Here is a 27,046-nt window from a genome sequence, read left to right as displayed (position 1 = left end):
ACTACCCCCATGACTTCCGGTATACGCTCCCTAAAAAAAAGGTATAAATATGAAAAGGATCAGCTAATTGTAAAACAGTAAAAAATAAGTAAAAAAAAGTTAGCTCAATTAAAATACACACAGAACAGAACAAAAGCCGGAAAGTATATATTAAAAAAAACCACAATAAACCTCAAACTCATGAATAGACACAGCAACAAAAAAAATAGGATTATTAACATAAAATGATTATAAAAAGCAAAACAGAATAAAATTTAAAAAAAACTACAAAATTTAAGGCCGCACAGGAAATACGTAAGATGACAAAAGGGAAGTAACCACCCAGAATCCCCTGGGAAAAGAAAGAAATGACGCAGTTAAAAAGAAAGTTTAGCAGCCATATTAAGAAATCGAAAGTAAACTTTTCTGCCCAAATAGGGCACAGAAAAGTTAAAACCAACCAATTCACAGCCTCCGATCAACGGAGAAAATTAAAAAAAGGCAATTAAGATGTTGAAGATGAAAGTTGATCCAGATAACTCTGGGCATCCGATGGAGAATCAAAAAAACGAAGAGCTCCATCTAACATGCGAATCCTTAGACGTGCAGGGTACAGCAGCGCTGGTCTTAAATCCATCTTATAGAATTCCGACATCACGGATCTGTAACGGACCCGTTGGTCCCAGATTGGTTTACTGAAATCTTCCACGAATCGGAACTTAAGATCCGAAAAATCAATGAAACCTTTAGATCGAGCGAATCGAAACAGTCTCTCCTTATCTTGAAAGTAATGAAAACGTAAGATAACATGCCTAGGTCTATCTGACCTAGACGAGTATGATGGGATTCTGTGAACACGATCCAGTAGCGGTGGTTGGTCAGGAAATACAGTAGGGAATGCATCTTTTAAAAGTTGAGAGAAATATTTCATAGGGTTGTTAGCTTCCACGGCTTCCCTGACGCCAATCATTCGTAAATTCTGCCGTCGCATTCTAGATTCCAAGTCAGAGTTTTTAAAAGTCAAAAAGTCAAGTTTCTTCTTCATTACATTAATTGTTTCTTCGACTTTCCCCATCTTAAGCTCACTTTGTTGCGCGGATTTTTGAAGACCAGATATAGCCGACTGATGTTCCGCAATACATGTTTGCATCTTATCAATTAAATCGGCAATTTTCTGGAACTTAGTTGAGATTTCCATATGAATCAGGTCTTTAACAAAGCCCATAATTTCTGTACGAATCATCTCCCTAACAGAGGTTGAAATTTCCCTCTGAATTAACTCCGATATAGCTTCCAAAGTCACCGGTGATTCAGTCGGAGGGAGATCCGTAGCTTTCGGTTTAACCGGAGGTTTACCATCCTTGCCGTCTTTCCCGTTCTTAGACATAGCAGATCTAAGTTCCATCCAATTGTCAGAGAATTCAGTTTAATTCAAAGTATTGTAAAAATTGATGCCTTAATAGTTAATTAAAGTATAGCTGACCATAGAGAGAAAAAACTCAGAGGTAATGGAGCGAGTCAAGAACGCGACTTCACTCCATGAGCGCTACCGGAAGTCTCCCAATTGTCCATCTTTAAAGGCATCTTGCAAATGACTTCTTGGGCCAGGTTTAGATTGTATTGGACATTTATAGTCTTCAGTTAACCAAACTAGTAGCTGTTAGGAAACCTACTAATATAGTTTTATTAGGCTTCTCTCAGATTGGTGGCAAACTTGTGGGTTTTTGGCTTGATAATAATACTGATCTGGAAGAAAATCAGGTTAGAAAAATTAGTGAAGTAGACTTTGCTGGAAATTATGCTATCTTATGTCCTAGAGTTAGAATGGGATGAAATTTGATACTTAGTTGTCATAAATTGTTAATATATCTGTTGTTGTTGCAATCCATTTGGGTTTATATCATATTTGCATGATTGATATTCACAGTGAACTCTGTACATTGACAACTTTCCTCAAGTCTAATTGGTACTCTTTAACAGATATGGCAGGCAATGAATCTCCCGGGCTACATAAAGTTCTACCAGGCCATTCTACTTTCAGTATAAACTGCTGACTAATCTAGCTGGTGTACTCTCCATAGGCCTGTATTCGTCTAAAATTGCCCATGTTCTAATTTGCTTCGAAGCCTTGCTTACTTACTCCTTGTACTTGTTAGCCAACACCTTAGAACATAGAACAGGAACAGGCCCTTCAGTGCACAATATTGTGCTGAACCAATTAAATGAGTAATCAAATGGCTAACTAAGCTAATCTCTTCTGCCTACACAATGGCCATATCCTTCCAAAGATGTGTCTGTTTAGACATCCTTTTAAGGGCTCTGTGTTTCTGCCTCTACCACCACCCCGTATGTGGCCCAATTAGAGTCTTATAAAGCTGCAGCACAACTTCCTGGACTTTTGAAGTCAATGCCTGGTCTAATGAAGGCAAGTGTGTCCATATGCCTTCTTAACCGCTCTATCTACTGTGCAACCACTTTCAGGAAGCGACGAACTTGGACGCCAAGATCCCTCTGCTCATCAACATTGAGGATCTTGTTTTTAAAATACTCTTTTGTTTGGAAATAGCACTTTTGCTTTACATCTATCTAAATCAATGGCCACTTTTGGTTCTTAACCCCCTGTAATTCTGACCATTTGAATGTCCCCAAATTTAATTGCTCCCTCTAGTGTTCCTAACAGCATATATCTGGAGTTCTGGAAATTCCTTGCATCATCTCTCTGCTTTTCTTTTCCTCTTTTAGGACAATGCCTAAAATCTACCTCTGTCCAAGTCTCTGATCATTTGTGTCAGTGGTTCCCGGTGTCAATTTTTTGTTTGATAAAATTCCTGATAAGCTCCATCTTGGGATGTGTCGGTCATATTGTGTATGTTGTGTATATGAATGGAAGTTGTGATCTTGCTAAGGTACTCAGGAGAAGTGGTGTATTATTTTATTTCATGGGGGAAAATTTAGTGTTACAAATCTGAAGTTCAAGTTTATTGTCATCTGACTGTACGTATTTACCTACAACCAAACAAACCAACCTTCCCATAGACTACTGACCCACAGCATATATATCACACACAGCAGACATGACACAATATTACCACAAATAAGTTAATAAAATAAAATTCTAAATGCATGTGAAGTGCACCACATTGGTAAACAGCTTAAAAAAAACACAGTAAACAGCTCTCTGTCCTAGTGAGGTAGACCTCAGTGGTAGCAGGGGATTCATTAGTCTCGTAGCCTAGGGGAGGAAGATGTTACTCAGACTGGCAGTCCTAGTCCTGATGCTCTTGTACCTCTTTCCTGACAGTGGTGGGTCAGAGAGATTGTGGGATGGGTAATAGTGATCCTCAATAATGCTTCAGGTCCTTTGTATACAATGCTCCTGGTAAATGACACAACTAAGAGGGGAGGGAGACCCTAGTGATCCTCTCATTGGTTTTTACTAACCTCTGTATTGTCTTGTGGTCTGATGCCTTGCAGCTTCTGTACGACACAATGATGTTTTGCTGTTTAAAATAGAGCTGGATATATTTGTGATTATATTTTGAGTTCATTGTACATTATCATAGATCTGTTGATAGATCAGGATTTGTTTAGAGAATCATCAAATAATAGAAGTTTCAGCAAACTGCGAGTTTTACTATAACGCAATAGTTATGTTCCTGAGAAACCTCAAATAATAGAAAGTTTTGGCACAGTTTTAAATCTGTTTTCCTAATTGCAATTGCGCTATAGTCAACATGGCCTGTATAATGCAAATAATGCAAGTAGTAATCCAAAAACCACATTAATGCCAATTTGACTTGTGGAAATGTGCCTATTAGCAGGACTGCAAAAGATTGACTGGCTATTTTAAACCAAGCCTTTAAAATGTATTACATTTAATTTTGTTCAAGATGGTTGCATTTTCCTTTAGTAAGTTACATTGGCTGATTGCCCATTGCTATGATATTTAATTGCTGTCTTCTGAATTTTCTGGGATGGTTATTCTTCTAAAATTTCACCTGCAAATATTGATCATGTTTTTCTTCTGTGTGACTGAAAATCTGCTTTTTGACAACTGTCCTATATCAACTTTGGATATCAACTAACTGGAATTTCAAAGTAAATCCCAATGTTTTACTGTCGCTAGATCGGACTGAGGATATAATAATGTAACATGGTAAAAGCTTGGAAGGGAATACTTTGGGATAAGGTGGTCTGTGATGAATAGAATTTCAGATAGGTAAATGTCCTGAGTTTTACTGAAGTGCATTGAAAAGAGTGTCACCTTCCAACAAGTACCACTCTTCAAAATGTTCTTGTTTCCTGAAAAGCAACTTGTGAGCGAAGTTCAAAGTGCATTTATTATCAAAGTATGTATACATTAAACAGCCTTGAGCTTCGTCTCCTTACAGGCAGTCACAAAGCAAAGAAACCCCAAAATAACCCACTAAAAAAAAGATGGTCAAATACCCAATGCGCAGAGAGAAAAAAAAGTCTTGCAAATACTTAAAGTAAGCAAATAGCATTCAGAACTGGAGTTTAACAAGTCACGGAGCCAGGCATCACTGCAGCTGGAGCAGGCTACAGCTTCAGTTCAGTGAAGAGCTGCGTAAACATCACAGAGCAGCAAGCAAATCTGGACCCCCCCCGCCCCCGGTCAATCCTGACATCCTGACCTTTTTCATTCTGGCCTGACGCTTAAATCGTCCAAATATCGGGTCATTTCTCCCTTTCAGACAGCTCTGGGCCCTGGACCCTGCCGCCACGATTTGGCCCATACCTGTCCTTTCCAATTTGGCCTTGTGCTTAAATCTATTGGACATCAAGACTTTTCCTCATGAATGTCTCCCCTTTTCTCCACCTCTGCGCACCTCTTCATTATCGGCGGTGATCATTTTTAATGAAGTGTTATTAATAAGCTGTTTAGTAGTTCTCTTTGTTTTGTATTTTGCTTCTCAATAGAAGTCACTGGGCATCACCAGTGCAACTTAAACCGTTAAAAGATTTCCTGTAGGATTCAATCTTTTGTGTCTTTTCTACATATGGTAGAGTAATTGCCTGTTAATTTTATCACGGCAAGCTTCATTTGTAAAGCTACAATAGACCTTTAACATTCATGTATAGTTCGCCTATTTTTGAATACGGGATCAGTGCAATAACCAATGTGCACCAAATTTCTTGCTGTCCTCCTCTCTAACTATAGGCTGGGAACTTCCTCTGTTTTCTGGCTTTCCCACATTTCTAAAATCTGATGGCCATTTCTTGGTAATTTGACTGCTACATGTTAAACTAACTTTAAGAAGAAAAAAGAACTATAATGCGACTGTTGGAGCACCCTTGACCTACTTGCAAGAATATTGGTTTATCTTGGTTTTAAAAGTAGCTAGTTTTTTGCTCTTTACGTTTTATGTTCTGTGTTCTGTTCGACCAAGCATGGTGGGCATGTTATGTTGGTGCTGGAATGTGTAACAACACTTGTGAGCTGCCCCCAGCATGTACTTATGTTGTATTGGTTGTTAACGCAAGTGACATATGTCACTGTATGTTTCGATGCTCAATCAATAAATAAATCTGAATCCTGAATTCTAAACTCTATTCTTGATATTCACTGTGTAAAGTTCAATCTGAACAGCTAAATAAGAATAGTAAATGTTCTTTACTTCCTGTCTTCTTTCTTTTCAAGTACCAAAGGAGGATCTAAACTCTTTAATCCAGGAACGTCACCTTGTTTGTGTATGTTTTCCTAGACTTTTTTTTTTCTCTTTCTTTTGAAAATGAGTAGTTTTCTGTGAAAATCTTCTCACTTGAAACCTCAAGTGGAGGTTACCACTTCTGCAGACAAAGAAAAGGGGCTCAATGGTAGTGTAGTGGTTAGCGCAGTGCTATTACAGCTCAGAGCTTGGAGTTCAATTCCAGCGACCTCTAAGAAGGTTTGTACGCACCTCCCGTGTGCGCATGGGTTTCCTCCAGTTTCCTCCCACAGTCCAAAGAGGTACTGCTTAGCAGGTTAATTGATCATTGTAAATTGTCCTGTGATTAGGTTAGGGTTAAATTGGTGGGTTGCTGGGTGGTACAGTTCATTAGGCTGGAAGGGCCTGTTCCACACTGTATCTCTAAATAAAAAAAAATAAATCCAATGTTTTGCAGTTTTAGCTGGTGAGGCATCTGATAATTTAATACCAGCAGGCTTAGAAAGATTGAATGGTGTTAGTGTCTAAACACTAACTTTCTGGTAGGCAGTCTTGAAGGCAAAGAAGATACAGTTTTTTTTGCAGGAAGAGTTGAGTGCAAGAATAAAAGTGTTTTCCTGAAATTATGTAGGCCACTTCTGAGAATGCAGAATATTGTGTACAGGTAGAGGAACTATGTGATCTGTAATAGAGGAATTTTACTGTTGTCCCCAAAGTTCAAAGTAAATTGAATGTCAAAGTGCATGTATGTCACCATATACAACCCTGAGATTCAGTTTCTTGCGGCAAACACAGTTAATCCAAGAGAAACAATTGAATCAATGAAAGGTTGCACCCAACAAGACAGACAACCAATGTGCAAAGAGCAACAAACTGAAAATAAGAAAGATAAATAAATAAACAATAAATAATGAGTCTATTGGTTGTGGGAACAGTTTGCTGATGGGCAAATGAAATTGGGTTAAGTTATCCTCTCTGGTTCAAGAACCTGATGTTTGAGGGGTAATAACTGTTCCTGAACCTAGTGGTGTGAGTCCTGAAGCTTCTGTACCACCTCCTCATGGCAGTAGCAAGAAAGGAGCATGACCAAGGTGGTGGAGGTCCCAGATGATGGATGCTGCTTTCCTGTGATAGCGTTCCGTGTAGATGTGCTCAGTGGTGGGAAGGGTTTTACCTGTGATGGACTGGGCTGTGTCTACTACTTTTTGTTGAATTTTCCATTCAAGGGCATTGGTGTTTCCATACTAGGCTATGATGCAGCCAGTCAATATACTCTTCACTACACATCTATAGAAGTTTGTCAAAGTTTTACATGGTATGCCAAATCGTTGCAAGCTCCAAAGGAAGTAAAGGTGCTGCTGTGCTTTTTTTGTAATCACACTTGGGTGCTGGGCCCAGGACAGGTCCTCTGAAATGATGACACTGAGGAACACTGACCCTTTCACCGCTGATCCCTCGAGGAGAACTAGCTCATGAACTTCCGGTGTCCTCCTCCTGAAGCCAACAATCAGTTCCTTGGTCTTTCTGACACTGAGTAAGAGGTTGTCATTGTTGTGGCGTCACCCAGCCAAATTTTCAATCTCCCTGGTATATTCTGATTCGTCACAACCTTTGATTCTGCTTATGACAATGATCTCATCAGCAAACTTGAATACGGCATTGGATCTGTGCTTACACAGTAATAAGTGTAAAGCGAGTAGAGCTGGGTGCTAAGCACACAGTCTTGTGCTGCATCTGTGTTGATGGAGATCATGGAGATGTTGTTGCCAATCTGAACTGACTGTGATCTGCAAGTGAGGAAATTGAGAATCCAATTGCCCAAGGAGGTATTAAGTGAATGTATTTGTATAGAATTAACACAGCACTTGTTATACAGATTTTGTTGCCAATTTATATTAAATGTCCTCTTTTTGTGCATTTTCCGTTCCTCTTACATTGATCTGTCTATCTAAAAGCCTCTTAATCTCCAAACTGCTTAATTTCACTACTAACTTTAGAAGCCTATTCCAGAGACCTACCGATCTCTGCATTTATATTTTTTAAAAAATTGTTTGCTTCTCATATTGCTTTTAAAACTTCCCCCTCTAACCTTGAAAGCATGTCCTCTGATGTTTGACATTTCTACAGATTCCAACCGTCTACCCTATCCATGCCTCTCACCATTTTAAAACCTCCGTCAGGTCTCCACTTAGCTTTCAGTCCAGGAGAGCAATTCGACTTTGTCCAATCTTTCTTTATAGTTCATGCCCTCTAATCCAGGCAGCATCCCGATAATCCTCCACTGTGCCCTTTCTGCAGTCCCCATATCCTGTATAATGGAGCAACCAGAACTGCTCAGAATACCTCTAGTGGTTCTGACTAGCGTAGCTGTATCAAGAATTCCTTACTCTTGTACTTAATGAAGGAACGCATTCCATACACCTTCTTTCCCACCATAGCCACTTTCAATGAAATATGGACCTGGACCCCAATATCCCTCTGTACCTCCATGATATTAAGAGGACTAACATTAAATGTTCACTTCCTCCTTTCACTTGACCTCCTAAAGTATGTATGTTAGAGTTTTTAATTTAAAATCATTATGGGAGCTCACCTGAAATACAGCAGGGGAAGAAAAAAGTGAAGTTTTTCTTGACGAACCATCTAGAATCAGTGTCTCAAAGTATGACATTAAACATTCATCTCAAATGAGAAAAATTCATCTTGTGGATTGTGAATATTAAAGCCTTCAGAATTTTCCACCTGAAAAGGCTGTGGAGGTTTGGACACCAAGTATACTCAAGGCAGCGATTGATATTTAGTTTCTCATAGATCAATGATTGTATCTTGTCTTAATGGACTAACAAAGCTGTACTGGTTTTTAGCACCCAGGATTAAAAAGGATGCAAAATGTTGTAGGCATTAACACAAGATAAAAACAATTAGTAACAATTTTGAGACAAAACTTTGACCAGAATTCATAGCAATAGTGCTCAGCAACCTTTCTAGGTTATATTAATTATAATACTTAAGTTTACTTTGCTTATAGTTATTTGGGGGGAAATGTATTTTTGATTTTAAAATGTGCTTAGTCCTCTGCTCTACTTGTTTTACATCTTTGACTGTGTGGTTAAGTACAGTTCCAACACCATATACAAGTTTGCGATGACACCACTGTTGTGGGCCGTATCAAAGGTGGTGATGAATCAGCATACAGGAGGGATATTAAAAATTTGGCAGATTGGTGTAATAATAACAACAACCTCACAGTCAATGTCAATAAGACCAAGGAGCTAATCGTAGACTTCTGGAGAGCAAAACTAGAGGTCCATGAGCCAGTTCTCATCAGAGGCTGGGAGGTGGTAGAGAGGGTCAGTAACTTTAAGTTCCTGGATGTCACTATCTCAGAGGACCTGTCCTGGACCCATATAAATATTATTGCAAAGAAAGCACAACAGTGCCACTACTTCCTCAGCAGTCTGCGACGATTCGGCATATCATCAAAAACCTTGGCAAACTTCTATAGATGACTGGTGGAAAGTGTACTGACTGGCTGCATTATTGCCTGGTGTGGGAACACCAGTGAAAGGAAAATTCTACAAAAGATAGCAGATTTGGCCCAGTACATCATGGGTAAAGCCCTCTGAACCATTGAGTAATCTACAAAAAATGTTGCCGTAGAAAAGCAGCATCCATCATCAAGGATCCTCACCACCCAAGGCCATGCTCCTTTCTTGCTGCTGCCATCAGCTAGAAGGTGCAAGTGCCTCAGGACTCACATCACCAGGTTCAAGAACAGTTACTACCCCTCAACCATCAGGCTCTTAAACAAAAGGGATAACTGCACTCATTTTACTTCTGGTGTTCCCACAACCAATGGTCTCACTTTAGGGACTCTTTAACTTGTTATTTCATACTCTTTATTTATTGCTGTTTATTTACACTTGTATTTGCACAGTTTGTTGTTCCTTGGTCCTGTTTATAGTTACTGTTCTATAGATTCCCACAGGAAAAAGAATCTCAGGGTTGTATGTGGAGATATATACGCACTCTGACAATAAATTTTACTTTGAACATAAAATTACCACTTTATTATTCAGAAATGTTGTCATGTTCAATTTTAATGAAGGTTGTGAGGATGAAAAGGATAACTTTTTTTCATTCTGAAGCCAAACAAACCAGCCAGATTTCTACTACTGGATGTGCGTCTTGAAAAATTGCCATCTGCGTAATCAGAAAGTTTTTTTTGTGTGCATAGGATAATGGAATTCTAAACAGTTTTACCAAAAGGCTATTTTTAAAGCTTAACTAATCTGCAGTTTTCAAAACTAGGACCAGTATTTTTTGATAAGTGAGGGAAATAGATCAAAGGCAGTTGAATACTGTTGGCAGACCTGACTGAGTTGCTCATTCTGTAAACTATTAATTACCTTATGATAAAAATCTTCTGCTACAGAAATTGAGTGCTTTGCCATTGGATTGATTGCTTTGAACAAGTTGAGAAGAATGAAATTAATGCAAGAGAAAACATCTAGCTTTAGTAACTCGAAATTCTGCAGATACTGGAAATCTAAAGCAACACACACAAAATGCTGGAGGGACAGCAAGTTGGCAGCATTTATGGAGATGAATAAGCTGTTGACGTTTCTTCAGCACTGGAAAGGAAGGGGGAAGACTTCAGAATAAAAAAGGTGGGGAGAGGGGAAGGAGGATGGTTAGAAGGTGATCAATGAAGCCAGGTGGGTAGGAAAGATAAAAGGCTGGAGAGGAAGGAATCGGATAGGAGAGGAGAGTTGGTCATGGGAGAAAGGGAAGGAGGAGGGGAACCAGGAGGAGTTGATAGGCAGATCAGAATAGGTAAGAGGCCAGAGTGGGGAAAAGAAGGGGAGGAGCAATAACATTTATCAGAAGGAGAAATTGATGGTCATGCTATCAGGTTGGAGGCTTTCCAGATGAAATATAAGGTATTGTTTGTCCACCCTGAGATTGGCATCATCGTGGCACAAGAGGAGGCTGTGGACCAACATGTCAGAATAGGAATTAGAATGCTTGGCCAACAGGAAATTCTGCTTTTGGCAAATGGAGTGGAGGTACTTGACAAAGCAGTTCTCCAATTTACGATGTAGAGGAGGCCACATCAGGAGCACTGGATACAGTAGATGACCCCAACAGATATGCAGGTGAAGTGTTGCCTCACCTGTAAGGACTATTTGGGGATCTGAATGGAGGTGAGGGAGGAGGTGAATGGGCAGATGTAGCACTTTGGCCACTTGCAGGGATAAGTGCCAGGAAATTGATTCGTGGTGGTAGAAATTCTTTGTAGATGTTGGAAGTTACATAGAATGATGTGTTGGATGTGGAGGCTCATGGGATGGTAGGTTATGACAAGAGGACTTCTATCCCTGTTAAGGTGCCGGGAAGATAGGGTGAGTACAGATGTCTGGAAAATGGAGGAGATGTGGGTGAGAGCAACATCAATGGTGGAGGAAGGGAAACCCCTCTCTTTGAAGAAGAGCATCTCTGATGTCCTGGAGAGGAATGCCTCACCCTGGGAACAGATGCAGCAGAGACCAAAGAACTGAAAAAAGCAATAGCATTTTTACAGGAGACATGTTGAGAAGAGGTATAATCAAAATAGCTATGGGAATCAGTAGGTTTATAAAAGATATCAGTAGACAGTTTGTCTCCAGAGATGGAGACAGAGATTGAGAAAGGGGAAGGAGGTGTCAGAAATGGGCCAAGTGTCTTTTTTATGCATTTGTTCAGAAATCCAAGCCTGAGTATGCTTTTGTTTATTACATTCTTGGAGCCAGGTAAGCAAGGTTCTGAAATCTGATGTAACGAGGCTTTACATAGCAGTGACAGTACTTACAAAGTAGTTCATACTTTGAATGTATTTTGGTTTAATTTTTTATTTAAAATGTTATTTGCTAAGCTTTTTCAGAATGAGATAACTAATCAGTTACCACAGCGAGATGGAGATAATTTCTCATCAAAACAGTCTGTTTTGAAGTTTTGATCCTGAAGCATTATTAATTATGCTGTTTATTCAAACATTGCATTACTATTGTATATCATTACCAAATATTGAACTGTTCTTTTGTAAATAGAAGACATTATTTCCTTGAGTTCCTTGAAGTTTAATCTATAATTAAGCATAGTTTTAAAATTCTAATTATGACTCTTCTGATTTATGTGGGCAGTAAAACCATTAACTATAATTTAGTTGATTTTGTCATAATTGCATATTCAATTACCTTAAATACATGGCTAATCTTGCCAAAGTAAACAAAGCATTGCACAAGTTTTTTAAAAGTATTTCTTACTAATATATGTCTCAGTTCAGTAGCTGTGCTACAGTTGCAACCGTATTAGTCTCTTAGATTTTGTTGTTACATTATTCACAGTGACCAGTTTCATTGGTTGTTAATTGATAATGTCATGGTTAATTTCATGAAATTATTGCTAACTTTAGATTCCTGTAATTTCCTTCTTTGAGACCTCTAAAGAAATAGAGTACTTCCTGTTGAAAAGAGGAATCTTTCTTGGAATGGAAATATCCGAATATGGGGCTTCCTGGGTTACAGATTACCTGATTATAGAAATCTGACTTTACGCAAATTCTCCCACACATTTTAAAAACATTTTCTACATTGCAATAAAATGTTATATGTTATTCATTAATGACAAAATGTGGTATATATACCATTAGTTTAAGTACTGGTATTGTTATGATGAATTTTCAGTGAAATGAAAGGATTAGAGTAAATGTATGTAGAGAAATACAATATTGGTGTATATAGAAACCTGGTATTTATGACTTGTGCACAAATAAGCTTATGGACATTTCTCAGGAACAGAGACTACCTCTATCTTCTTAAAAAAAATCATATCATGTGTCTTCAATTGATGCCTTTACCCTCTCCAGTCCATTGTGCATAAAACTCAGTTTTTGACTGTGCAATTATTATTTTCTCTCTGCGATTAATCAAGAGCAATCCCAACATTGTTACAATGGAGATTTTGCCTTTTGAGAGAACTGTGAGAGGCAAAGATATTCGGATAAAATCTTACACAAAGGCTTTGAGGCATTGGAAGAAGTGCCAAAATCTGCATGAGAATAGTAGCGTAGAAAGTTATACTTGCAAAGAAACTGCAGGCTGTGCTGCATTACTCTAGAGAAGAAGAGGCTTACGAGTGAATGGAAAAATATATGGGAGTACAATTTAATACTGTACGAGCTATTAGCTATAGTTAAACTAAATGTGAAACTGTTAACGAGCTTATGTAATTTATTAACATTCTTTGACAAACACAAAATTGTGTGACCATACGGAATTCGTACATTTAAAATTAAAAATTCAAAAGTGTACACTTTCCCGAACAGTGAACCTAACCCTGTCCTTTAAAAGATTGTAGCATTTAATAAATTTCACGTACAGCGTGCAACTCTTCTATATAAAGTCTGTCTATATGAAATTGCATGGTGAGGTTGACTTCAATTCTGAAAAATGATCTGTAATACATCGTGCAATCTGAACAATACACAAAACACTGCAGGAAGTCAGCAGGTCAGGCAGCGTCTATGAAGGAAGATGAATAATCCTGATAAAAAGTCGCAACCTGAAACATTGACTGTTTATTTCCCTCTGTGGATGCTGCCTGACCTGCTGACTCCTGGTGGTTTTAATGCTTTGCAGAATTCACTCACATACATATTTGGAAGTAAATAGTGAAAATTGTAGATTCAATTAAATCGGAACAAATGAACCAAATGCTCGTCTTTTGGATAATGGTTGATGATTGGCATCGATTTAGGAATGCTATCAAAATCATGTCGTTTGCTGCACTATGATTAAATATTGAATTTTACAGTTGGGTATATATTTTGTCTGGCTGAATTGGAAGTCACACCAATGAGCAGGATGCTTTGGAGGGTGAAATAAGTCAAATACATGATGCACTTTTTAAATGATTTGGTCTTCCCTTGGATCCTCTTGTGGGAAAGATACAATGTATTTTCCAATCAGCACGTTACTTGCATCAGTAGACTCCACTATGTTGATATAATATCGTAAGATTCTATGTATAGTTGTGTCTGTTAAATGCTTCTAAGAGCAGTGTGATGATGGACTCCATGAGTGTCATCAGCTGAAGTTGGGCATGTGGCTCTGTAACCTCCCCAACCTTCATACTTCTGGTGATCTTATTTTACATCTCCTCTTCCTTGCCTTGTGTCCACTTTCTTGAGTCTTGTTTCCAAAACTTATCAATTTCTATGTTGAATATCCTCTGGCTGAGTAGCTACCATTTTCTACAATGGAAACGTTCAAAGATTTGCCAACTTCATTGAATGAATTTATTCTTATTGGTCTGAAATGGCTGACACTGGCTGGTGAGACTGGAATTAGAGAACATTACCCCAAGATCCAGACTCCATCATCTTTCATCATCTATTCTAATTATCCCAGTGATTATTAGTTGTCCACTTCATTCTCTGCAAGGCAAGTAGAATTGATGTTTTTTTATTTCTGTTGACTGCACTGGACAACAATTTTTTTTGAAAGTGTTGCTTCCTCAGTTTTTTCTTTAGTTTATGATAGACGACTTGAAGCTGAACACAAGTATAATTTCAGATTACTTGTATCCTGTAGGAATTTGAAGAAACAAGAGATTAGCTTTTATTGAATATAATACATTTAATTGCATAACAGTGCTGACGCTTTGCAAAGCTCGAAGTGTTTTGTTGATGAATTTCGACTGTACTCAGTGTCTGAGGCTTCTTACTTAAGTGTCCAATAGTAATCAGCCAGCACTGATGGATTCCAGTTGCCCTGATGCCATTTCTCCATGGTTGTAGTGTCATGGTAAAAGCTTCACTGTGCTCGTCACTGACAGCACTAAGATTTGCCAGGAAGAAGTCTAAATTGAAATGCAGAAAATGAATCTATAATGACATGTTGCACTTCATGATTTTGTATGCTTGAAGCATGTTGTCAACTGGCTGCACGTAGTTTGGTGATCTGTAGTTGCCAGGCAAATTTTCTATAACATCCATGAGCGCCTTCCATGAGATTTTCTCCAGTCCCCCTAGAAGTTCTTTGAGTTGCCTGTCATTGATGTCCTTCCTGTTTGATACTTTCCTTAATCTTGGCATCAGTTATTCTGACTTGAATTTGAATTGAAATAACAAATACAGCTGATTTTTAAAAAAATGGTGTGTGATCAGGAAATTGCGTGGTTATTTACATGATCAGCAACCCAAAATCCCAAAAGTATTCCAGAGGCAAAATCTTTGTTATCCAGTGCCATCTTGCAGTATTGTTAAATAAATCATACACATATGATTCCAGTTTTGTGAAAATGTATCTGTGAAATAATTTCTGTGTTTAGGTTTTAAACTAGGGAGAATAAATGCAATACAATGATCCCTGCAAGGATACCATTCATTGGGTCCCTGGTGTTGGTTGATTGATGACTATTTTTCTGCACTTAGTGCTTTAAATAATTTTATGAATTTAGAACCTGAAACTATCATGAATTATCTTGCAATTTGTGATTACAGAAGATTATGTGTGATTTACAGATTATCAAATGATAGCAAAAGTAGGTTTTTGGATTAGTTATAATGGATGAACTCTAACTTGCCCATTAAAGTTACACAAGATATTTTTATTTCCTGAGGCATAAAAGACAAAGAGCAGAGATCACACTGGAATTAGGTCACTGCTAGAGCATTGTACACCATTTTATGTACTGTACAGTAGGACCTAACATCCTTGGAAAGAATGCAGGTGTAATTTATGAGTGTATTGCGGTAATTGGAGAAGATTAGTTTTGAAGAATGTTGGATATATTGTTTTCATTATGGAAGGAAAACAGGAGATTTAATCTCATGTAACACTGAGGTTTTGTTAGTAAGGACCTGAATGGCCAATATATAAGGGATATTGATTTAAAATAAAATTCATTGGAAACAAGCCTTTAGAGTCCACATTGGCTATTATTAATCTATCTACACTAATTCTTCATGAGTTGCTTTTTGTTTTTATGCCCCTGTTCTCATTATCTCCCCCACAAATTATACCACATACATGCACACCATGGGCAATTTGTAGTTACCAACTTAATTGACCAATCTGCACATCTTTGTGATGGAAACCAAAGATTGCAGAGGAAATTCATAGGGAGAAGTATGCAACCTACATAGGCAACACCAAATGTCAGGGCTGAACGCAGTCACTGGAGCTGTGCACCAGTACCTCTGCTAGCCATGTTACTGTGCCACCATAAAGGGGAGTCAGGAAAATTCAGTTAAATGCAAAAATGTAGAAACTGCCTGAAAACAGAAGCATTTGAAGCATCTAAAACATTTCAAGCACATTGCAGAAGTTTTGGCATGATAGAGAGAGAAGTGGAATCAATTTCAGTGGCTTTTTTTTTGGGCTGGCATGCACTTAAAAAGTTAGTAAAACAATGTTTTATATGATAGATGCCTCCAATTTTTTTCCAAACTTGTTGTCCAGTCACACAGCTGGCACAGATCTGATATTGATCTTTAGGAAGTGAGCCTTGCTGCCAATGTCGGCTTTTACTACCTTTGAATTGAATACACTGTAAGGGCAGTAACGAATCAACCACATTAAGAGTTTAAAGTCACATTTAGGACTATTTTGGAACAGAATAACAGGTTCCTTAATCAACATCACAGAATGAGACAAGCTTTTATAATAATCCCCACTAGGTTCACTGTAGCCAGTACTACTGCTAGCTGTATATGCAACATTTTTATTTAATTAATTGATCTCTTCCTTCCTCCCACCCCCTCCACCATGTCCAATAATTGGATTTGCTCTCCACACCTTCTGAATTGTGAGTCTTGTTCCACTTTTCCTTTGAGCAGAAATTAAAATCAGTGTGCTTTCTATTGGATGTCCAAAGTTGAAAACTGACTACTGTATTTTACAGATGCATGTTACTCTGCATAAGTCTATTCCCTTTTGGCTTAATGCTCCAAGTATTACTTTTATTTCTCAAAAGTGAATATCCAAAGAAAATTAACTCAAAATTATATTTTCTAAATAGAAGTTCTAGTGAGTTTGAAAATGCTTTGGAGGCGATCCCTGGATTTGAGGTTGATGACTAGTATTGATATTGTTTGATAGTTAGAATAGGCGTAAAATTCTGTATCTGTTTTACAGATGCTCAGTTTGACTAGTTTATTTTGAAAAGTGACTCACAGGTTAGCAATTAATTAGCATTTTGCCTAATTAAAGTCCTTCAAATGTCCACTTGTCTCTGCTGTTTAATCAGGACAGTGGATATTTTTAAAGAATGGCTTTGCTGTGGTTGATCCTTTAGTGCTCTTTTAATTCCAAAATTATGTGCCATTTGGATGGTCCATTTATTTGTGATTTACTTTTCTACCCACAGAAAAAAAAAGCCACTTAGAATTGCCTCCCAGTTCTCAAAAAAATAATCTATTATTTTCACAGGACAGGTGCAGGTGCCTGAAGAAGAGATTGAGCAAAACGGCCAAAACAGGAGCAAAGGCAGCCACAAAGCAATGTGCATGAATGGTACAGAGGCAGGACAGTTTAACAGCAAGGTCAAAAATGAACGGAGGTCAAGCTCTTCTTCCAATCCATCCCGCAAAGCCTCCACCAGTAGCAGCAAAGTTCGGAAACTCTCTGCATGTAAACAACAATGACCCGTCTGTAAACTCTGTGGTATGTACTGGAGCTTCCATTAAATTATATTTGAACTGGACTCTATCTTAAGTGCACACTTTAATGTGACAGTCCAATTATGTATATACATTTATGAAGGAATAGAGACTTTGCATTGATTCATAGCAATCAGAATAGGGCCAGTCATTAGTCTCTGTGAGATATGACTATAATAATGAACTTGACTTTTTTTAACTGTCACTTAATAGTGTGACAGATGGTTTTAAACTATGCCTTTCCAGTTCAAACATAATAATAAAAAAAGGTAAAATTGAACTATATTTGAATGGAAACCCAACACAAAGTCACCACTTGCCATATTCGTATTACAATGTACAATATTGTAGTATGATATGATCAATACATTGAAACTTCGCAGAAGTAAATATATATATATATATATATATATTTGGTCACTTGTATTTTGCACTGGGTGATTATTGTCTTATAACCTTTGTTCACATATTTTGAGAACAACCTTTGTTTCTCTCAGTATTTTTTTGTACACTTGAAGGTGAATTTTATTTTTCTGTAAACAAACTAGAACTTGTGGTGGAATAGCATTACTTTTATTTCAGTTCATTTTTTTAAAAAAACAATCAATCCCATTCATTATAAAGTGAATTTTAGGTAAAAAGTCTACTTTGTACTTTTACAATTTCTTAGTTACAAATATGTTACTCCATCCCCTCTCCCAAGCTCTCTTTTCTCAATTTCCTGTAGCTTAGGTTTCCTTGTATGTAAAAGTTTATGTATAAAGAGCATCTGTAGTGTTCAAACAACTAGTAAGATCTATCATTACATTTGAAGTCAGCAGTATGCCATAAGCTCCTGCTATCAGAGAGCTAGTATGATGTCTAACTGCTTAAAACAATGTTTTAAATATGATGTGATGGATTTTAACTTTGGGTGGAAAACAGCCCATTGAGGGGCAGCTGTCAGATATGCACCCGGTTGAGTCTGCTTGAAGTCAGTAAAAAGTTCAATCCAGCAACGTGTTAAATGGCAAACTAATGGTGGCCTGATGGTGAAAGTTAAAATCTATCGCACTCTCTCACGACAGTGTAAAGTACCTGGAGAATTGTTCATGGTCCAGTTGCATTTTAAACCAGACTGACACTTCTGGAGGATTTGAGATATACGTGGTGTTTACATAGCAGACATCATTGGTGCTACACATGAACCTTCTAGGGGTAACACCCAATGTACAAGTCCTGAGTACTGTAACTTGCAGCTGCCATCCTGAAATACGAAGAAATACATAATCAATCTGATTGGTAGAGTTGAATATCTGATTGTTTTGGATCTTGTAACCTGTAACAAAAGTGTCTTGTAGGAACTCCTCTATATTGTGAGGTCCATGGCTTTTATTCTCGGGATTCTAATTCTTTAGTGCAGGATTGTAATTTTAAAATGAAATTGAATGTATTAAAGGAGCAGTACGTTATTTGTTTTGACTTTCTTTAACAGATTACTTCTTGCCCTTGTTAAAATACCATTTAATATTATTACCTGATTATTAATTAACATCTTTAATAGTTTCTGCATGTCTCCATCAAAGAATTACCATTTTATACCTAGAAACTGCTACAATGGTCTCTTCTCTATGAATTGACATGCCAGTATCATCTGAACACAAAGCCTGCTGATTGGTTTGTTTTTATGTTTGTCTCGCCTTTAGCATTATAATCATATGTAGGGTGTCCTGCCTCAATCCAGCCATGACCCAGGACGTTCTGCTCCTTTAAGTTGGCAAATAATTTTTTTAAAAAATCATTACTTTGATATGTTGAAAAATTGTATAGTAGAAAATAGTTGGTGATTGAAAGTTCACAGCTGCTTTGAAGACCATTTTTAAAAACTTTAAATGGAAATTATTTGTAAATGAACACCATTTTGTTTTTGTATAATTTCATACAGAAATGCCATTGTATTTTATCTTTGATTTATATTTATTAACCACAATTTAGTGAGGTGTCTTCACCATTGCATATGTGTGTTTATGTAGTGCTTCCTAAAGAGTTGTCACAGTTGCTAATTAGTGTAAAAGAATATTAAAACAACTTTTCCCCATTCTTCTAGTGTTGTACTGTGACAGTAGTAGTCTGCATGCTACAATAGCTAAAATCCCAAAAGTCACACTGATTCAAATTTTGTAGAAATTTGGTTAATAATTTAAATGATTTTGCCTATATTTTTGTTTTTGCAGGTGTTGTATTAAATTAAATAAAATGACTTGAAAGCCCTTTGCATTCAAAAGCACCCACGTTTGTAATAACTAAGAGTGTGTATTTATGGACTTCATTGGAAATTTATATTAAAAAAGCTATTCTTGTCTTCATGACCCTGCAACTAAATATTTTAACATTTTACTGTAACTGATTAAAGTGCAAATGATATTCAGGGTTTTCATATTTCTATAGGGCAGGAGTTCCCAATCTGGGGTCCACTGACCTCTCAGTTAATGGTGAGGGTTCATGGCATAGAAAAGGTTGGGAACCCTTGCTGTAAGGCAAACTGTGAGGAAAGTTGGTTGATTTGTGTAAGTTTACTCTTTATTGATGGAAACCATCAGTAGTAATGTGGCATATGTTAATATTTTCTGGAATTGGCCAAAACATAAGGAATAATTCTGAACAAATAATTTTTTAAAAAACTCCTGAATAACTCTGTCAGTGCATCCAATCCAGAGCATCCGGCAGAAGTCTGTTACCCATAGATATTCTAGAGACATCTTAAATTTCTTTTTATTGTAAAAAAAATCTCAGTGATTTAACTTTGAAAGGTGGAAGGAGTTGTAGAATTATTCACCATCCCCGTTGAAAATAGCTGATGCTCTCATTATTGCTGTAAAATATGTTTGAATGTCCTTCTATCAGCTAAGAGCAACTTTAATTTTCCAAGATTCTCAGCTCTGTTCTTGTTTCCCTCCCCAAACGGATTTCAATTTTAACAGCTGTTGTTAAATCAAACTAAAGTTTACTGTACAAAATGATGCAGCTTGCTGCCATTTTTAGTACAGCTTCAGTCTATTTTCAAGATGGTTCAGATATAGGGTTTAATGAAATTGGTTCAGTAAACTGACATTTGTATTTTAGACAAGGATGTGAGTGAAGTAATGAATACAAATGTTATGCAAAAGTAATTTGAGTTCAAATTAATTGTCCTACGAATAACCACAACTTCATATACAAATACTGTGATTAATGACTCAAATTAGTTCTTGTTGTAAAGTTACTGAACAAATGCTAATTCTAAATGTAGATTTGTTTAGTTTTGTGCTTTAAGCTGTGCAATAAAGCATTTGTTTTTTTAAAACTTTGGTTAGTGGTGCATGAAGTAATTTTAATAAACCACACTGAAGTGTAGGTCAGTCTCCACAACTCTGGTTTCCCTTGTAGCGAATGTTTCATTGATAACAGCTAGCTATACTTCATCATTAAGCACTGTGCTTTAATTACCTTTTTGTAGTTGCATATTCAGTTTTAAAGCCAGCTTCATATTATTTTGCAACATTTTACATACTATCTGATCACAAGGTGTGGGCTATTGTACCAAAGGTCTTGGCTTGATTTTTTTTAAAAAGTGCATTAAGTAATACTTAGAAGGCACAGCAATGCTGGAATTATTTAAATAAAAGACATTTCAACCATCTCCATTGCAATCACACAGAAAGGTCTCCTCTGTTTGCAAGGAAATGCATGACAGTAGCAAGATTACAGAACAACAAGTAAGCTTCTGAAATTGAACTTTTTTTGATTGAATAAAATGATCCAAAATAGTTCTTAAAGGTATTGACAGTTTGAAAAATTGAGCATCCAGATGTTGAATTACAACAGTCATGGTTAGCTCCATTGTAGATGAGATGAGCAGATGCCAGCAGGAGGAATTCTAGCATACCATGCTGGGACTTTTCCTTTAAGCACATTGGTTGAGTTGTATTAAGAAATGCGTTGAAGTCAGCAGTGAATGACACACACAAAAATTATTGCAGACTATATCTAAAATAAATGGCAAAAGTTATTTATCTTGACATTCCTTACTCATTTAATGAACTTCAGTCTGTCCTGCCAACTCTCACCAGCACTGGGCATCTGGTTTCCTGTAGATTGTGTGCACCAAATATTTTCCATGGCACTTATGTGCAAGGTATATTGCCCTTATTTACCTGTTTCTGGTTGTAGAAGATTCAGGAGCGGTATTTGAAGAACAGAATGGTTTCTGCTATTTTCACTCCTCAACTATTTTTCCTAAATTGTTTTGTATGACAGAACTGGTTGCCACATTCATCTATACTTAATTGGGTCTGTGGAACACTAACACAGATATGAAGAGTGCTACAAAAATGGAATTGCTTTATCCTGTGTTCTGAGTAGGCAGCATCTTCTAAAGAATAACTCAATTCAATTTCCTCAGTATTTTGAGAGACAACAGATTAGGGAGTGAATCAATACGGTTGTACACCATGGACAACACAAAACCTCATAATATACATCATAGCTGCATTTGAAATATTGTCCGTTTGACTTCTTAAGATAAGCTTTTTACTTGAAGTATTTGTTGAAGTTACATATCACAGGTGAAATAACCTTTGAAGTCTGAACATTTATTTTTCTCTGTTGAGGTCATAATTATATCTAGAATCATGTGCTTCTGAAGTAAAGAGTGAAGAGGGCAGGATGAACTATTGTCATGTTAGCATGAGTGTTGCCTAGACCCATTGCTGTGCTTTGGTGTATTAATATGAAATTATTGATACCTTCAGACCCATATCGCTGCTACCAGCGCATCCTGAATAAAAATCAAATTTTGCCATTTATCAGTAATTTAGTTTTTTACAGCAACAAATGTTTGATAATTCTTGTTACAAACCAAGACATCCAATGAAGTACAATTATGTTCAGTCATGATTTTTCAGAAATCCCAAGAACTTCCCTCATTTTAAGCTGTCTGTAATTTTAAAGAAATTATGCAAGCAAAATTAAAATCCTCGGAAGTGAGAACTCCCTGTATCAGAAAGTAAGAATGCTTGGGGAAAATGAATTTTCTTAATTTCTCAATTCACCTTTTAATAAGCATCTTCGTGATCCGTGGGCATTTCAAAATGCTTTGCATTCTGTGAAGTTCTTCTCTAATGTGAGATCTAATTATGTTATATATTGGTTAACAATTGGCACACTTTTACTATTAATTTTTTTAACTTCAATAACTTGTATGAAATATGTGATGTGGCAATGCTTATTAAAATGTCTCATTCTGATTATGGTCAACAGAACAAGTTTATTGTGGCATTTATTTGCTAGTTAGCTAGCTAGCACCATTATAATTGTACAGTATCTAAAGCTAAGTGGCATAAAGCTTGCAACTGACTCTGCGCCGCACTGCCACAGGAGAGTTACAAAGGTAACGTAATTGACAAACTTTATTTTAATTTCTGAATCCGTTTGCCGATTGGCAATGTCACTTAGCGAGGACTGCAGGTGACCACGGTTCAACCTGGAATATTGTGAGTAATGCACACAAAATGCCGGAAGAACAGCAACTATGGAGAGGAATAAACAGTTTGATTTTTTGGGATGAGACTCATCAGTCCGGATGAAGGTTCTCAACCCCAAATATCAACTGTTTGTTCCTCTCCAGAGATGATGCCTGGCCTGAATTCCTCCAGCATTTTGTGTATGTTGCTCTGGATTCCCAGCATTTGCAGAATCTCTTGTGTTTATATATTGTAAGTAATTCTAGGCGCTGTACCTAGAGTAAGTTGCTTTAGCTTTATGAGTTGCAAATAGTTCTACGTAGATTTATCGCTATAATACCTCATCTTGTGGAATAAGGAGAGACTGCATGAATTGGGTTGTATTTGTTCAATTTAGATTGTTGGGAGTTGGTCATGGTTGTTAAGACTGTAAGAGAGACTGATAAGGTATAAATAAACATATTTCCTCTGGTTGGAGAGAATAAGACCTGAGGGTCCTGTGAACAAATGAGTCAGAAAAACCTCTATATCCAACGAATAGCTGAAGTTTAGAACTGTTCTCCAAATAGCAATTGAATGCTAGGTCAGGTGTTAATTTTAACTCTGTTCAATGTCTTAAAAACAAAAAATATTATGCTTGTGAAAAAGTGGGCATCTGGAATTAGTTTGCAGATTAATCAAGTTTGCATTGATAAGCAAATTGGGCTTGATAATAATTTTTCCTGTTTTCTAAACTGAAAGTAGTGACATTGAATTGTCATTGTGAAATTAAGGATGCAAGTGGATTTTTGGGGCAGATTAAAGGGAGATTTAATACACATTGTGCTATTGATGCAGCCGTTGAAAATAAGAAGTGGGAATGTAACATTATCCCTGAGCACAAAATTAAAGAAATAATTAAACACTATAGTGTCTCGATATGAGTGTCTTTATCCCTGGGAAGAACTACACTGCTGCTGGTTCCAATTAAAGCTTTTAAAATTTTCAGCCATTTTGTATAAGAATGTCAGGATGATAAATTATTATCCAGTTTCATTTCAGCAAGCTTTATTTCAGTCTTTCAATTTCTGGTGTAAATGTTTTTTAAAATAATTGGCAATATTTGAGTTATCTGCTTGTAGTAGAGTAGAGCTACTAGGACTTGATGTTTCAATCCCTATGGTAAATCGGCACTCTCGATGTTGGCAGTGGGCTTGGAGTGGTGACAAGGAGGGAGGGTAGGTACGTCATCGGGGTCATCAGGTGGGCACCCTCCTTCTTTGACATTTCATTGATCAGCCCACGGTGTCTCCAGAGGACTCAACGGTGCTACCTGGCATCCTAGATACACCCCCCTCAGTTCCATACCCTCCTGTCTTCATCTTGCAGCCCAGTTGTCTTTCCTTTTAATCCAAATCCAATTGCTGCTTTCTTCTGCTGCATTTGACAAGGACTTGATTGCTTGCTGGAGGGAGTGACCCCTCACCCCCATCTTCTTCAATAGACTGGTTGTAGATGTCGCAACGAATCCCCTGCATCCCACTTCTACAGGGAAAATCTTGGCCTTCCAGCCATTCTGGGCAGCTTCAGTTGCCAGTTCAGAGTACTTGGTCTTTTTCCTCTCATAAGCTTCTTCGACACCATCTTCCCATGGTACTGTCAATTCCACAACATATGCCAGCTTGGCTGTTGTGGACCACAGGACCACATCTGGCTGGAGTGTTGTAGCCGCAGTGTCTGGGGGAAACACAAGCTTTTTTTTTCCAAGTCCACGTCCATTCTCCAATCCTGAGCAACCTGCAGAACGCTTACATCTTTTGATGTTATATGGTGCTCTAGAGGTTGGCCTGCTGGTACAAATCGTGTGATGTGGACATTTCCTGCCGATGTTTGTGGGAGAGCATTTGATGTGATTCGCCTCTGTTCCAAGATTGTTGCCAGCTGTCTGAGAACTTGGTTATGCCGCCAAGTGTACCGCCCCTGGGTGAGGCTCGTGGTGCATCCTGTTAAAATGTGCCTTAGTGATCCAGGTGCTTGACAAAGAAAGCAAGCGAGGTCTTCTCCACACCACTGGTTCAGGTTCTGGGGTGTGGGTAGGAGGTCATAAGTGGCTCTGATGACAAAACTTAGCCAAGATCCCTCCATCTCCCAGATGTAACGCCAGCTAAGTTTCCCCTTTTCCAGGCTCTCTCAATTAATCCAGTGGCCCTGCTTGGCCATTGAGACGGCCCTGGCGTTTCACTCTGCCTCCTCCTGTCTTCTCAACTCCTCCACCAGGAGCCGTCTCTTCTGCACTGATGTTGCCTTGTGCCACTGAGGAGCTTTTGGGATGAGCCCGAGCCCGGCTCTCCCATGTTGGACTTGGCCAACCACATCCCTGAAGCAAAGAGCAGACTTAGCACTCTGTATGGCTTCAGATGGAGTCCACTTCCTCCCCATTGCCACATGGGAGGCTGCTGTTCGAATAACAGTATCTTCAGATTCAGTGAGGGTCATGACCAATCTTGCTATGGTGCATTTGAATTCTTCCACAAGACTTGCAATTGGTAATTCCAATTTGCCGTTTCCGTACAGTCCAACAGGACCTAAGCATCGTGTGAGTCCAAGCCACTGTTCTACATGTGTGCTGATCATTCTTTCGAGCTTTTCCACCTTGCTGATGGGGATTTCATACACTGTTAAAGGCCACATGAGTCTTGGGAGTATGCCGAACTGGAAGCACCACAGCTTGAGTTTTCCTGGCAGCCAGGTCTTGTTGATGCGAGCTATGTACGTGATGGTATCCTTTTTTAGTTGTTTAAACTGCTCAGTGTCCTTGAGTTTAGCATCATACCATTGACCCAAGCTCTTCACTGGCATTTCTGACACGGTCGGGACAGGTGTCCCATCAATATGAAATCTTTTATCTGTGACTTGACCTTTGACAATGGAGATGCTTCTGCACTTGCTGGGCTTGATCTTCATCCTCACCCATGTGACGTTTTGATGACGCTTTTCCAGAAGTCTCTTGGTGCAGGGTACGGTCGTCGTCAGTATTGTTATATCGTCCATATAGGCTCGTATCGGTGGTAGCCGTTGACCGACTATAGCTGCTTTCCTCCTGCAACCCATTTTGAGGCTCTGATAATGAACTCCATTGCCATGGTGAAGGCCAATGGGGAGATGGTGCACCCCGCCATGATTCCTACTTCCAGTGGTTGCCACGCTGTGGTGAAATCTGATGTTGTGAGACAAACTTGCAGATCCTGGAAGTAGAGTTTTACCAGACTTTTTGTTATTGCAGGCACCTGAAAGAATTCAAAAGCAGTCCACAGTAGGGAATGAGGAACTGGTTCACAGGTATTGGCCAGGTCGAGGAACAGGACATGCAGATCCTTTCTTTCTTTCTTAGCCATCTGGATTTGATGTCATATGACGCTGGTATGTTCAAGGCATCCCGAGAAACCCGCTAGGCCAGCCTTTTGGATTGATGTATCAATGAAATGGTTTTGTTTCAGATACTTTGTAAGCCTTTGCGCCAACACGCTGAAAAAGATTTTGCCTTCTCTGTTCAGAAGGTTTATTTGGCGAAATTGCTCGAGGCGGACGAACTCTTTTCTTTTGGGATCAGAACTCAACCATTGACCAGATTCTGTTAAGAGGAAGGTCAAATCAGAAGGATGAAACTAAGCATTACACAATTTTTCAAACAATGAAGCTGTTTATGCCCAGAAACAGCTAAACCAAGATTATGGTTAAACCAAGACCCATGTTTTTAGTACAGTTTATACAATTGGCATACCTGGCACTCAGTGCTGAGCTACTTTATCTGCAAATAACATTACAGATTTTAGTAATCTCTGTCTTCAGTTTTAAAAAAAAGTTTTCACCCATGTACATATCTGGTCTTGATTCCTGACTGAACTAGCCATGATGTTTAAAAACTTTTTGGACAAGTACATGGATAGGGAAAAGTTAAGAGGGATATGAGCCAAGTGCAGCTTAGAAAAACACCTTGATCAACATGGATGAGATGGGCTACAGAGACTCTTTGCTTGCTGTATAGCTTTATGCTCTCACCACTTGATTGCACTTGTGAAGCTCTGGAAATGTTGAATTAAAAATAAGACATTGCATGTGTGGGAACACTAGCAGGCAATTCATTAAACTATTTCAATTGTTTGTTTTCAGTGTAATGAAACTCAAACTATTAACTGGCTCTATATCCTTCTGCCCTATTCATTTATGACTCACTG

The 27,046-nt window shown here is 38.1% G+C and overlaps 2 protein-coding genes across 5 annotated transcripts in view; one reads left to right on the top strand and one right to left on the bottom strand.

Annotated features, from left to right (window-relative positions):
• stk11 (serine/threonine kinase 11) overlaps positions 1–27,046 on the top strand; it is a 140,951-nt gene that overhangs the window by 69,743 nt on the left and 44,162 nt on the right. For 2 of the 3 annotated variants that reach the window (XM_063032486.1, XM_063032484.1), the window contains exon 9: positions 17,123–17,356. The exons of the other annotated variant lie outside the window; for it this stretch is intronic. In XM_063032486.1, coding sequence (XP_062888556.1) covers positions 17,123–17,337 — 215 coding nt within the window. In that variant the 3' untranslated portion in view covers positions 17,338–17,356. The remainder of the gene's footprint in view (positions 1–17,122; positions 17,357–27,046) is intronic. 3 annotated transcript variants of the gene reach the window in all.
• LOC134337458 (uncharacterized) overlaps positions 17,364–27,046 on the bottom strand; it is a 28,069-nt gene continuing 18,386 nt past the window's right edge. The window contains exon 2 of one of the 2 annotated variants that reach the window (XR_010016007.1): positions 17,364–18,598. Coding sequence is in view for 1 of the 2 variants with exons in the window: in XM_063032488.1 (XP_062888558.1) it covers positions 25,050–25,922 (873 nt within the window). In the remaining variant the exon portion in view is untranslated. Of the gene's footprint in view, positions 18,599–22,603; positions 26,443–27,046 lie in introns of those variants that run through there. The other variant, XM_063032488.1, reaches the window with a different exon arrangement.

This window comes from Mobula hypostoma, chromosome 24 (assembly GCF_963921235.1).
Source record: "Mobula hypostoma chromosome 24, sMobHyp1.1, whole genome shotgun sequence".
Taxonomy (NCBI): domain Eukaryota; kingdom Metazoa; phylum Chordata; class Chondrichthyes; order Myliobatiformes; family Myliobatidae; genus Mobula; species Mobula hypostoma.
Note: the sequence above shows the minus strand (reverse complement) of the source record. Positions and strands in the feature narration are given on the sequence as shown.